We start from the raw sequence: 11,736 nt of genomic DNA on the forward strand, positions 1-11,736 counted from the left end.
CCGCCCCCTCCCAGTGAGCGCTGCAGGCTGGCGATCAGCGAGGGGCTGAGGGCTGGCCCCCCGCCCCTGGGACGGCGGCGCAGTGAGTCGGTGCGGGCCGGCGGTGCTGGCGGCCTCTTGGTCTTCCTCAGCGAGATGCTGCGGGGTGGCGGGGCAGAGAGAGAGCGGGGGGCTGGGCAGGCGGCAGGGTCGGAGCGGGAGGGGGGCGAGCGCCGGGCGGGGTGGTCTTCGTCGCCACCGCCCCCGCTGCTGCCGCTCCAGTTGCCGCTGGAGGAGCAGTGGTCTTCCTGCGGCTCGGCCAGGGCCTCAGAGTGCAGGACGAGGGGAGAGGCCGCCCTCATTTCCGGGGGCCTGCGGATCTCCTGGGACTTGGGCCTGGGCAGGATGCCGGCCTGGGCCTCCAGCCGGGCTCCACTGCCGCCGCCCAGCAGTGAGACCCGGGCCCCCTGCCTGGGCAGGCTGTGGAAGCCCAGCTCCTCGCGAGCCCGGGGCCCAGCAGCCCCCGACGCGCTGCCCGAGCAGCCGGATAGCTGGGCTGCGATGCCTTGGCCCTTCTGCGCCCGTATCCTGCGCACCGACGGTGGCACCACTTTGATCTCTTCCGTCTGGCAGGAGGAGTCCCTGGTCGTCGAGCGTGCCCGGCCGGACCTGCTGCTCTCCAGGCGGCCCAGGGTGGAGAACTGGCCCGGCAGGGCGGTGGATGAAGCTCTGGCTGCGGTCTGCCCGGTGCCTGCCATCATCAAACACAATTACCAGTCCATCACCACTTGCTGGCAGATAAAACAGTGACTATACAAAAGGCTCTGAGCAGAGCAAAACACCTGAAGCAACTTCCACTGCTTCAGTGCCACAACCTGTATTAACATGGAGTGGCACAGCATTGGAACGGGTCCGCTGCCCCACAATGTCTGCGCCAACCACGATGCCAACTTAAACTAATCTCATCTGCCTGCACATAGTCCATACCAGCCCAGTACGTCACAGGCACTATGTTCTATCACAGGCACATCCTTCCCCATCATCGGTAGTGCCTACAGGAGGCGCTGCCTCAAGAAGGCAACATCCATCATCAAAGATCCCCACCATCTGGGCCATGCCATCTTCTTGCAGCTACCATCGGGCAGGAGGTACAGAAGCCTGAAGTCTCCACACCACCAGGTTCAGGAACAGCTACTTCCCTTCAACTACTCGGTTCCTGAACCAACCTGCACAACACTAATCACTACCTCAGTGTAGCAGCACTATGATCACTTTGCACTAAAATAGATTTTGTTTTTACTTTGTTCTAATTGTGTTCTTGTTATAATTTATGTTTATCTTGTGAATGCTGCTTATCTGATGCTATGTGCCTGTGATGCTGCTGCAAGGAAGTTTTACCTTGTGCATATGATAATAAACTTGATGTTGACTTTTATGACTTTCCATTCCCTGCTTGTAGTTTATGGTTGGTCCAGACCTGGGTGGGTCAAAGGGTCTGTTTCCATGCTGTATGTCTCCATGACTCATTCATCAAAACTGAAAAATTCATTCATCCATTTATAAAGCAGCAGTCACAACCTCGGGATATCCCAGAACAATTTGCATTGTTAGCTCAACTTGACCTCCTGTTACAGAAGGGTTATGGGTTCACATCTCACTCCAGACATGTAGGTTGACACCACAGTACCATTGGAGGTAGTGAATTTTGGAATGGGACACTGGAGGGATGTAAAACATCCTGAAGCACTATTTTGAAGAGCGCAGGGGTGTTATCTGGGACAAGATTTATTCCTCACCAACCATCACCAAATATCTCATTGTTATCACACTGCCTGCAGATCAGCTGCTATGTTTCCTACATTACAACAATGACTATAATGTGCTGTGGCATCTGCTAAAAGCTGCTGTATAAATTGAAGTGTTTCCTTCTCTGATGTGGATAAGAATGAGAGTGCCTGACCTTAAAAGTTAGAGCCAGGGCATTCAGAAGGGACATGGGGAAGTAATTGTTTCAAACACAAAGCGTGGCAGAGACCTTACTATGGCTCACTACTCACTGCTTTGCTTGGCAGTGCTTCAACCGATCAATTGACAGGGAACTGGGGGGCGCCCTCCTGGTTGCTATTTTGGTTCAGTTTAAGCTGAAGATGCACTGCAGGCAGGTGCAGAGAGGTTGAACTATTCCCAGTCACGTGCTTTCCCAACAGGCAACACCATTCTCCCTGAACCATGTTGCTGCTGGCTATCAGATTGTATTGGAGGGGAGGGAGGGTCAGATGCAAGCTACTGGTGAGCACAAACATGCAGTCACAGATGAGAAGAGAGTGGGGCAGGGCGATGAATACAATTCTGATCAGCCATACCTAATTCCTTCTGGACAGCCTCAGGCAGCCCAGTAATTGTCTTTCTCCGTTTGATTTTCGTTGGGCGCCTCAGCGGGGTGTCTGAGTGTACGAGAGACCGCCTGTTGCCGGCCTGCCGATCGAAGCTCTCCCCTGATAGAAAGCAGCAAAGCAACTGTTACTACGCACACTCACACAATAGGTTCACTAACCTGCCTTCCCTACCGAGAACAAGTTCTGATTTTGCACCAAAGTAGTAGACTCAATGCCTCCTGAAGTGGCTGAGAAAGCCACGACTACCAATGGCAAATAGGTACAAGAACACAAACTCCCTACAAGCCTTAAACCCACCCCCCCCCCCCCCCCCCCCCCTTGCCTTATCAACCTTGTTATATACCTGTTACGTTTATTGGGACAACATCTGTCTGGATTGCCTGGGCTTGTTGACGCATCCTCTCCTCCGGAGTGGGCAGTGGAAGGGCCTTGGTCCAGTTCGTCTGGACATCGATCTCGGAGAGGTCACCAGGCACCGGAGTTTTGGATCTCCTCGAATGGAATAGCTTTTCCTCGTCTGGAGATGAGACTGTGGACTTTATGAAGAACACAACAAAAAATAATGATCAGGAGCAGGAAACACAGACTGCCCAGCACACCAATCCCAACTCTTGACCTTCCTTGGGGTAAAAGAAGGATACTCAGCCCTTGCAGTCTGTCCTACCATTCTACACTGAATCTTAATTCCATTTGCCTGCCTTCCTTTCATAGCCTTGAAAACATTGTCCAAAGAAAATCCAGCAGCCTCAGTACTGGTCTTTTCAGTGGTCTGCTCGGTCTCTGTGGGCAGAGTTCCACATCTCTAACCGCTGTTTGTGTGAAGAAATGCCCTCAAAGACCCATGTGTAATCATCGGGACTGGAAAGAAAGAGGGGAGATAGCTGGTATATAAACGCCGGGGGGAAGCAGTGGAGCAAGAGCTGGCAGTTGATTGGTAGATCCAGGTGAAGGGGGGGAGGGGTGATAGGTTGGTGAGAGGGAGAGCAGTGAAAGAGGGTCTCAGAACTCCCGAAGAGAGGAGAACAAGGTAAGCAGACCTCGAAGAGACTTAGCAACTGTGTTGCCATCAATGTTCTCTCCCACCATCTGCTCTACAGATGTTGACTACTTTTCTACATGATAGCCTACCATTAGCTGCATTGTCACATACAAGCCTAGTTGGTTTGGTGGGAAACGGCATCCAAATCTTGGGCTTGTCCATTAGCCACACACACATATCTCCAGTGAGGGAGGGAGTAGATACTGAAGAACGACTGTGAGGACAATTCAAGTGACCTGAGTTCAGTGACCTCTGTATCTAACTTACAACTTTCAACACCTCTATCTGCAAGAGTCCTTCCAAATTACCCAAATCATCTTGACTTGAAAAGATACACCACGCTGATGAAATGATCAGCAAAAATACAGATCTGCCCCAGGTTATGAATGCCTGACGAATGAACAATGTTCAGGAGACCGGTGGGATGGATTTGGCAGTGGCTGCGGGGCTGCAGGCATCTTCTGCCTCATGGGAACTGCGTTCACGGCAATATCTGAATGGTTGAATGGCATCATCAAAGATCTCCACCATCCGGGCCGTGCCATCTTCTGGCAGCTACCGTCAGGCAGGAGGTACAGAAGCCTGAAGTCCCACACCACCAGCTACTTCCCTTCAACCATTCGGTTCTTGAACCAACCTGCACAACCCTAATCACTACCTCAGTATAGCAACACCATGACCACTTTGCACTACAATAGACTTTTTTTTGTTCTAATTGTGTTCTTTCTTGTATAATTTTGTATAATTTATGTTTTCTTGTGAATGTTGTGTATCTGATGCTCTGTGCCTGTGATGCTGCTGCAAGTAAGTTTTTCATTGCACCTGTGCATATGACAACAAATGAGTTTGACTTTGACTTTGATTGAGTTAAATGCCCTAGTTGAACTACAAGTTGCCCTTGGATGGCAGGTTTTAATTTAAATATATTACCAGGCATTTGTGACTTGCGAACTGTTCTCGGTAATGGAACCCTGCTGTAACCTGAGGAGGACCTGAGTGCTCCTCGTTGTTGTACGGTGTTAGTGGAAACTCACATCATGATGTCCAGGTTTTAGAACCGAATTATGGCATCAGGTGCAGCTGAGACACTATGGGACCCCTGTCTTGTGAATCCATACTCCGAGTGAAAGAGCACACTTCCTGTGATACTAACACTCCTTCCTATTCCCCATGAACTCGAGGTCGCTCAAAACTCTGCCTCCCATCTCCAATATATGAATGAAGCATCTCTATATGTGCACCTCACTACAGGAAGGATGTCGAGGCTTTAGAGAGGGTGCAGAGGAGGCTTACTAGGAGGCTACCTGGATTAGAGGGCATGTGCTGTCAGGAGGGGCTGGACAAACTTGGGCTCTTTTTCTCTGGAGCAGCGGAGGCTGAGGGCTGATCTGTTGGAAGTGTATAAAATTATGAGGGGTGTAGATAGGGTGGACAAGCAACATCTTTTTCCCATTATTGAGCGATCCAATACCCGAGGGCATGCATTTAAGGTGAGAGGGGGTGGGATCAGAACAGACATCAGGGGTAAGTTTTTTACTCAAGAGTGGTGGATGCCTGGAATGTGTTGCCTGATAGGGTGGTGGAGGCAAATTCATTAGGGGCTTTTAAGAGGGGCTTGGATGGGCACATGAATGAGAGGAAAATGGAGGGATATGGCCATTCTGTAGGTAGGAGGGAATAGTTATGTCGGCACAACATTGTGGGCAGGAGGGCCTCTCTAAAGCCTCGACATCCTTCCTGTAGTTCTATGTTCTAAACCTATCCTCTCTGCTCCTTTAACTCATACCTTAGAGCTGACCATTCCGAACCAGCTTTCAGTCACTTGACCTAATATCTCTTTATGTGAATTAGAATCATTTTTGTTGGGGAATGCTTCTGTAAAGCCCCTTGGGATATTTTGCTACATCGATGGTGCCACAGTAATAGAAGCTGCTGTTTTCCTGCTCACTCCTCACATTCTAATTTTAAAACTCATTTCCCTGGGACAATGATGAAATAAAGAGGACATTGTTTAAATCAGACTTCTTTCAACTCTGATGCAAGAATCTGTGCTGTATCCAGATAATTATGGTGTCATTGACAACGTTATTTTATGAGATTGTATGATTGTCAGTACTTTTCAAGAGGGGTGGGCCTGATGGTAGATTGAATTGAACCACGGTTATTTTTATGAAGCTTGAGACCAGCCATAAAGCTAAATGAGGCAACCAGCAGAGGTTAAGGGCAGGCTTAAACCAGCTAATTCACTGTGCGTCTGAATTATGTCTGCACTGAGACTGTGAATAGTTGAACGTGGCCCCTCTGTGTCACATCGCATCCAATACAACAAACCGTCCATCATCGGACAGGATCGAGGGAGTGCAGGGAGTGGAAAACAGGAATGCAGAGCTATTCCTGGATTCTGCTGATATAAAACCATGGGCTTTTAGGCAAGAGACTGCCGAGGGTCATAGACTCAGCCAGCTCCATCAAGCGCACAACCCTCCCCACCACCGAGGACATCTTCAAGAGGCGGTGCCTCAAGAAGGCAGCATCCATCATTGACCCTCACCACCCGGGACACGCCCTCTTCTCGTTACTACCATCGGGGAGGAGATACAGGAGCCTGAAGACCCACACTCAATGATTTAGGAACAGCTTCTTCCCCTCCGCTATCAGATTTCTGAACGGTCCATGAACACTACCTCGTTATTCCTCTTTTGCACTATTTGTTTATTTTTGTAACATAGCAATTTTTATGTCCTGCACTGTACTGCTGCCGCAAAATAACAAATTCCACAACATACATGATTCTGAACTTGAGGGGCGCAGATTGGGTGGATAGTAGGAAACTACTCTCCACAGCAGAGCGCATGAGGAGTAAGAGGTTTAGAGGGGTTCTAAGGAAGAATGGAGATTGGTGGGAATCTGGAATACACTGCCCGAGCCATACCACTGAGAAACAGGCCCTTCAGCCCACCATGTCTATGCCAACTATCGTACCCATTTGCCAAGGTGGTGGAGGCAGAGACTTTCACAACATTTAAGAAGTATTGAGATGAGCACTTGAGTCGCCAAGGTGTAGGAGTCTATGGACCAGGTGCTGGGATGGATATTTGCTGGTCGGCATGGAAACGGTGGGCTACTGGGCTGTTTCAGTGCCGTATAACTCAACAAGCACTCCTGATCACAGCAAAGCTGAACTAGATGCACACATCACAGGAGGGCTTCAGGATCTAGTAAACACTTGCAATAGGATGTCTACCTGGGTTACATAAGGCGAGGAGAATCATCAGCCCTACAGGAGCTATGGTATCCAGACAGTGGGAGGCGTGGAGGAGCGGGCAAGGAGGCAAGCAATAAAAACGACAGTCAGGACTTGGCACCAACAGTGGGCAGTGTTTGGTGAGCAAGATTTCACGCCAAGCCAAGCAATTAATGGTGGCCACGGCAATCTGGCAGGAAGGAAATGCCAACTTCACCTCATTCAGAGGAGAAGTTAAGGCATTGTCCTTCTGCGCAGTGAGTGCAGGGGTTTAATTGAGCGTCAGGAAAAGCTCACTGGCGTAATCCAAGAGAATTAGTGTTTGCGGATGGGCTAAGGATAGAGGAGGCACGCTGGAATTGATAACAAGCTGCAGGCAAAGCTGTGGCAAGCAAAGCACTTTGCCGCACGTGCTGTGCGGTGTGTGTGTACCTGGTGGTTCCATGAAGTCAAATGGCAGCAGACACTAAGGCAAGTCTGACTGAGGCAGTTTAAGGGGCTAAATCGCTGGAGTGAGAGAGCAGAACAGAAAAAAAAGATCGAAATAAAGTGACCAAACACAGGAAGAGGGGTGCCTTTAAAAGTGTACGGTACAACAGTGACAGATAAGAGAGTAATCTTTAAATAAGTTCATAAAGGACCCCAATAACAATCTGTTCAATGTTTTAATTCTACAATTCCAGTATAACATGACAGTGTCAAAGGAGCGGGCAGTTTGCAGAAATATAAACACTTTGAATTTAGCTGTAAAATCCCTGCTTGATTTCTGCTCCCAGAAGCAATGGGTGCGAGGGAGCCCCATACCCAGTTCTGTAACGGTGCGAGGGAGCCACATACCCAGTTCTGTAACGGTGCGAGGGAGCCACGTACCCAGTTCTGTAACGGTGCAAGGGAGCCACGTACCCAGTTCTGTAACGGTGCGAGGGAGCCCCGTACCCAGTTCTGTAACGGTGCAAGGGAGCCACATACCCAGTTCTGTAACGGTGCAAGGGAGCCACGTACCCAGTTCTGTAACGGTGCGAGGGAGCCCCGTACCCAGTTCTGTAACGGTGCGAGGGAGCCACATACCCAGTTCTGTAACGGTGCAAGGGAGCCACGTACCCAGTTCTGTAATGGTGCGAGGGAGCCCCGTGCCTGGTCATGTAACGGTGCGAGGGAGCCCTGTACCCAGTTGTGTAATGGTGTGAGGGAGCCCCCATACCCAGTTCTGTAATGGTCCGAGGGAGCCCCGTACACAGTTCCAGCCATCCTGAAACCACTGAATAGTTTATGCCCTGGGTCAGTTTTCCCACACACCAGGCTGACACAGTACTGAGTTCTCCGCTGTCAGGGCATGTAAAAGTTCCCAGGGAAGAGCAGAGGATTTATCGCCAGCATCCTGGCCGATACTGATCCCCAAACAATTGTCAATAAAACAGATTATCTGGCCATCTGGTACACGGATAGGAAAGGTTTCGAGGGATATGGGTCGAATGGGATAAGCTTAGAGGGGCATCTTGGCACGGACATTGTTCCCGTGCTGTCTGACTCAATTATCACACTGCTGTTTGTCAGAGCTAGCTCTCTGCAAATCGGCTGCTGGGTTACCTGTCTGACATCAGTGACTGGAATGTCAGCCGGTTCTGCAACAGATGTGAACCAGTGCTACATAACTGCAGATCTTTTCCTGACCCTTTCATAGTGCTACAAACAAATATCCTGCATCAAACCACAAGGCGCAGAAAGAGAAGCAAGTAAAATACTGAGATGATTTTAAACCAGTCTTACTGCTTGGTCCTGATCTTCCTCCTCATCCAGGCAATTTCCGGAGAGATGAGATGATGTTGAGGAGAAGAAAGGGGCCTGGGAGTAATACTGGGAGCTGCGTAAACCATCTTTCCTTAGCTTATCGCAGTCTAGAGAGAGGGAGAGAGAGAAAATCTTTTAGCAGCTTACCCTGGGTATCCATTACAGACTAGGAACCACTGATGCACAGTCTGGATGTGCCTTCACTGAGCTCCACAAATACACTTAAGAAGCATTTAGACAGACACATGAACAGGCAGGGAATGGGGGGATACAGATCACGTGCAGGCAGCTGTAGAACACTGAACAGTTCAGCACAGGAACAGGCCCTTCGACCCACAATGTTGTGCCAAACTAATTAAATTAGTAATTGTGCCCAACTCAACTAATCCCTTCTGCCTACACAATGTCCATATCCTTCCACTTCCCGCACATCTATGTGCCTTTCTAAGAGCTTCTTCGGCATCACTATCATATCTGCCTCCACCACCACCCCTGGCAGCACGTTCCAGCACCCACCACTCTCTGTGTAAAAAAAATTTGCCCCATACATCTCTGACTTTATCCCCTCTCGACTTAAACACATGCCCTCTGGTATTAGACATTTCAACACTGGGGAAAAGACATTGGTATTGGTATTGGTTTATTATTGTCACTTGTACTGAGGTACAGTGAAAAGCTTGTCTTACAAACTGATCGTACAGGTCAATTCATTACACAATGTAGTTGCATTGAGTTAGTACAGAGTGCATTGAGGTAGTACAGGTAAAAGCAGTACAGAGTAAAGTGTCACAGCTACAGAGAAAGTGCAGTGCAATAAGGTGCAAGGTCACAACAAGGTAGATCATGAGGTCAGAGCACATCTCATGGTTCAATAGTCTTATCACAGTGGGGTAGAAGCTGTCCTGAAGTCTGGTGGTGCGTGCCCCTCAGGCTCCTGTATCTTCTACCCGACGGAAGAGGAGAGAAGAGAGAATGTCCCGGGTGGGTGGGGTCTTTGATTATGCTGGCTGCTTCACCAAGGCAGCGAGAGGTATAGACAGAGTCCATGGAGGGGAGGCTGGTTTTTATGATGGGCTGGGCTGTGTTCACAACTCTCTGCAGTTTCTTCCGGTCTTGGGCAGAGCATTTGCCGTACCAAGCCATGATACATCCAGATAGGATGCTTTCTATGGTGCATCGGTAAAAGTTGGTGAGAGTCAAAGGGGACATGCCAAATTTCTTTAGCCTCCTGAGGAAGTAGAGGCGCTGGTGAGCTTTCTTGGCCGTGGCGTCTACGTGGTCGGACCAGGATAGATACCGGCTGTCTACTCTATCTATGTCTCTCATTTCTATAAGGTCTCCCCTCAGCCTCGCCGTTTGAGAGAAAACAACCCAGGTTTGTCCAAACTCTCCTTATAGCACATGCCCTCTAATCCAGGCAGTTTCCAGTTGTGCAGTTTAAGCTGGCATCATGATCGGCATAGACATCAATGGTCTGAAGGGCACTATCCCCACTCTCCCCTCCCCCATCTGCCTATCACCCCCCCCCCTCACCTGGATCCACCCATCGCCTGCCAGCTTGCCCCACCCCTTCCCCTTTTTATACCGTCTATCTCCCCTCTATCTTTCAGTCTGGATGAAGGGTCTCGACCCGAAACGTTGAGTGTCCATTTCCCTCCACGGATGCTGCCTGACCCGCTGAGTTCCTCCAGCATCTTGTATGTTGTTCCCTCCACAGATGCCCTCATCCCTCCCACGACCTATTTGTCCCACTGCCGTCTGGCAAGCGGTACCGGAGCATCCGGGCCAGAACTACTAAACTGTACAACAGCTTTTCCCCCCAGGCTGTCAGGCTCCTGAATACCCCGGAGGCAGTTTCAGACAAATGCCGCGTCAAAAGCCCTGGTTTGCACAACGGCGTATAAGAACTTTGGCTGCTGCTGAACATGTTTATACAATTAGTACAACACACTGAGTTCTGTATTTTCTTTGTCCAACTCGGTTTTGCACTAACCCTGCACTAATTTCGTATCCTGTATATACTGTTTTTTGCACTATTTGTGCTTGCACAATTTCTCTGCCTGCGTTTATTGTATGTCCTCTGTTGTGAGAGTCTGGGGGAGACGACATTTTGTTCCTCTGTGTGGTTTACAGCTTATGGATGAATGACAATTAAGTATAACTTGAACTTGAACTTCAACTTGAACCTGACCCACTGAGTTCCTCGAGCTTTTTGTGTGTTGCTCCAGATGCCGGTATCTGCAGTCTCTCTTGTGACTCCATAAATAACATCAAGTCTAAGGGAGCTCTGGATAAACTTCTCCACCCAGAATCTGAATGAAGGCCACAATGAGTGTGGGCACACAGGGTGGATGCGTTTAGAGGAAGGATGCAGTGATGGGACATTAAATGGAGAGGGAGAAGGCTCATGTGGACAACACCAGTTGGTCTGAATGGCACGTTTCTATGCTGTAAATTCCATGTGATTTCTGGTGATCACCCCACAGTCAGCGAGTCACAGAGGGATACAGCACAGAAACAGGCCCTTAGCCCATTGTCCACACTGACCATCAACCAGTCATTTACACTAAACCTACATTAATCCCAATTTTTTAAAAAATTCTCCCCCTATTTTCATGAACTACCTCCCAGGTTCTAACCTACATGCTGGGGGCAATTTACAGTGGACAGTTAATGGCATGTGGGAGGAAACCGGAGCACCCATGTCACAGAGAGAACGTGCAAACTCCACACAGACGGCACCCAAGGTCAGGATCGAACCTGGGACTCTGGTGCTGCGAGGCAGCAGCTCTACTGGCTACGTCACTGTACCGCCCGAGTGTTTACAGCAGCCAGGTGCGGGTGGAAGCAGTGTCTCAGCTGCGATGACCATCACAGTCAATTCGGTTAGCAATAATCCAGCCCGGGAATTGGGGCTAAATGGGACAATAGTTTAGCTCATGGTGAGGTAGCAGAGCAGACTTGATGGGCCGAATGGCCTACTTCTGCTCCTTTGTCTTGTGATCTTGTGATAATATCAAGTGTAACTCTCAAATCCTGTCCTCATTTCTAAATCTATTAGCAGCTCAGCAATTGTCTGCTTTTTCTTCCTCTTAGTCTATTCAGCAACTACTTGCCACCCCCATGCACAACTGCCTCCCCACCCCAACACCTTCCTAAATCATCGGGATATTGCATGAGATTGATCCAACTGCCTGCTAGCCACAACTGAATTGCCTTCTCCTCTCCTGGAGAGGGGTCACCAGATGAAAGTTTGCCCCACTGCGGAACCAATGTCTCCACTGTGGTTA

General features: G+C 49.5%; 1 protein-coding gene across 1 annotated transcript in view; it reads left to right on the top strand.

The window, feature by feature from the left end:
• arfgef3 (ARFGEF family member 3) overlaps positions 1–789 on the top strand; it is a 107,236-nt gene extending 106,447 nt beyond the window's left edge. Inside the window, 1 exon segment of the mRNA XM_052011274.1 lies at positions 19–789. Coding sequence (XP_051867234.1) covers positions 19–789 — 771 coding nt within the window.
• Positions 790–11,736: the final 10,947 nt, after the last annotated feature.

Source organism: Pristis pectinata, chromosome 3 (assembly GCF_009764475.1).
Source record: "Pristis pectinata isolate sPriPec2 chromosome 3, sPriPec2.1.pri, whole genome shotgun sequence".
Taxonomy (NCBI): domain Eukaryota; kingdom Metazoa; phylum Chordata; class Chondrichthyes; order Rhinopristiformes; family Pristidae; genus Pristis; species Pristis pectinata.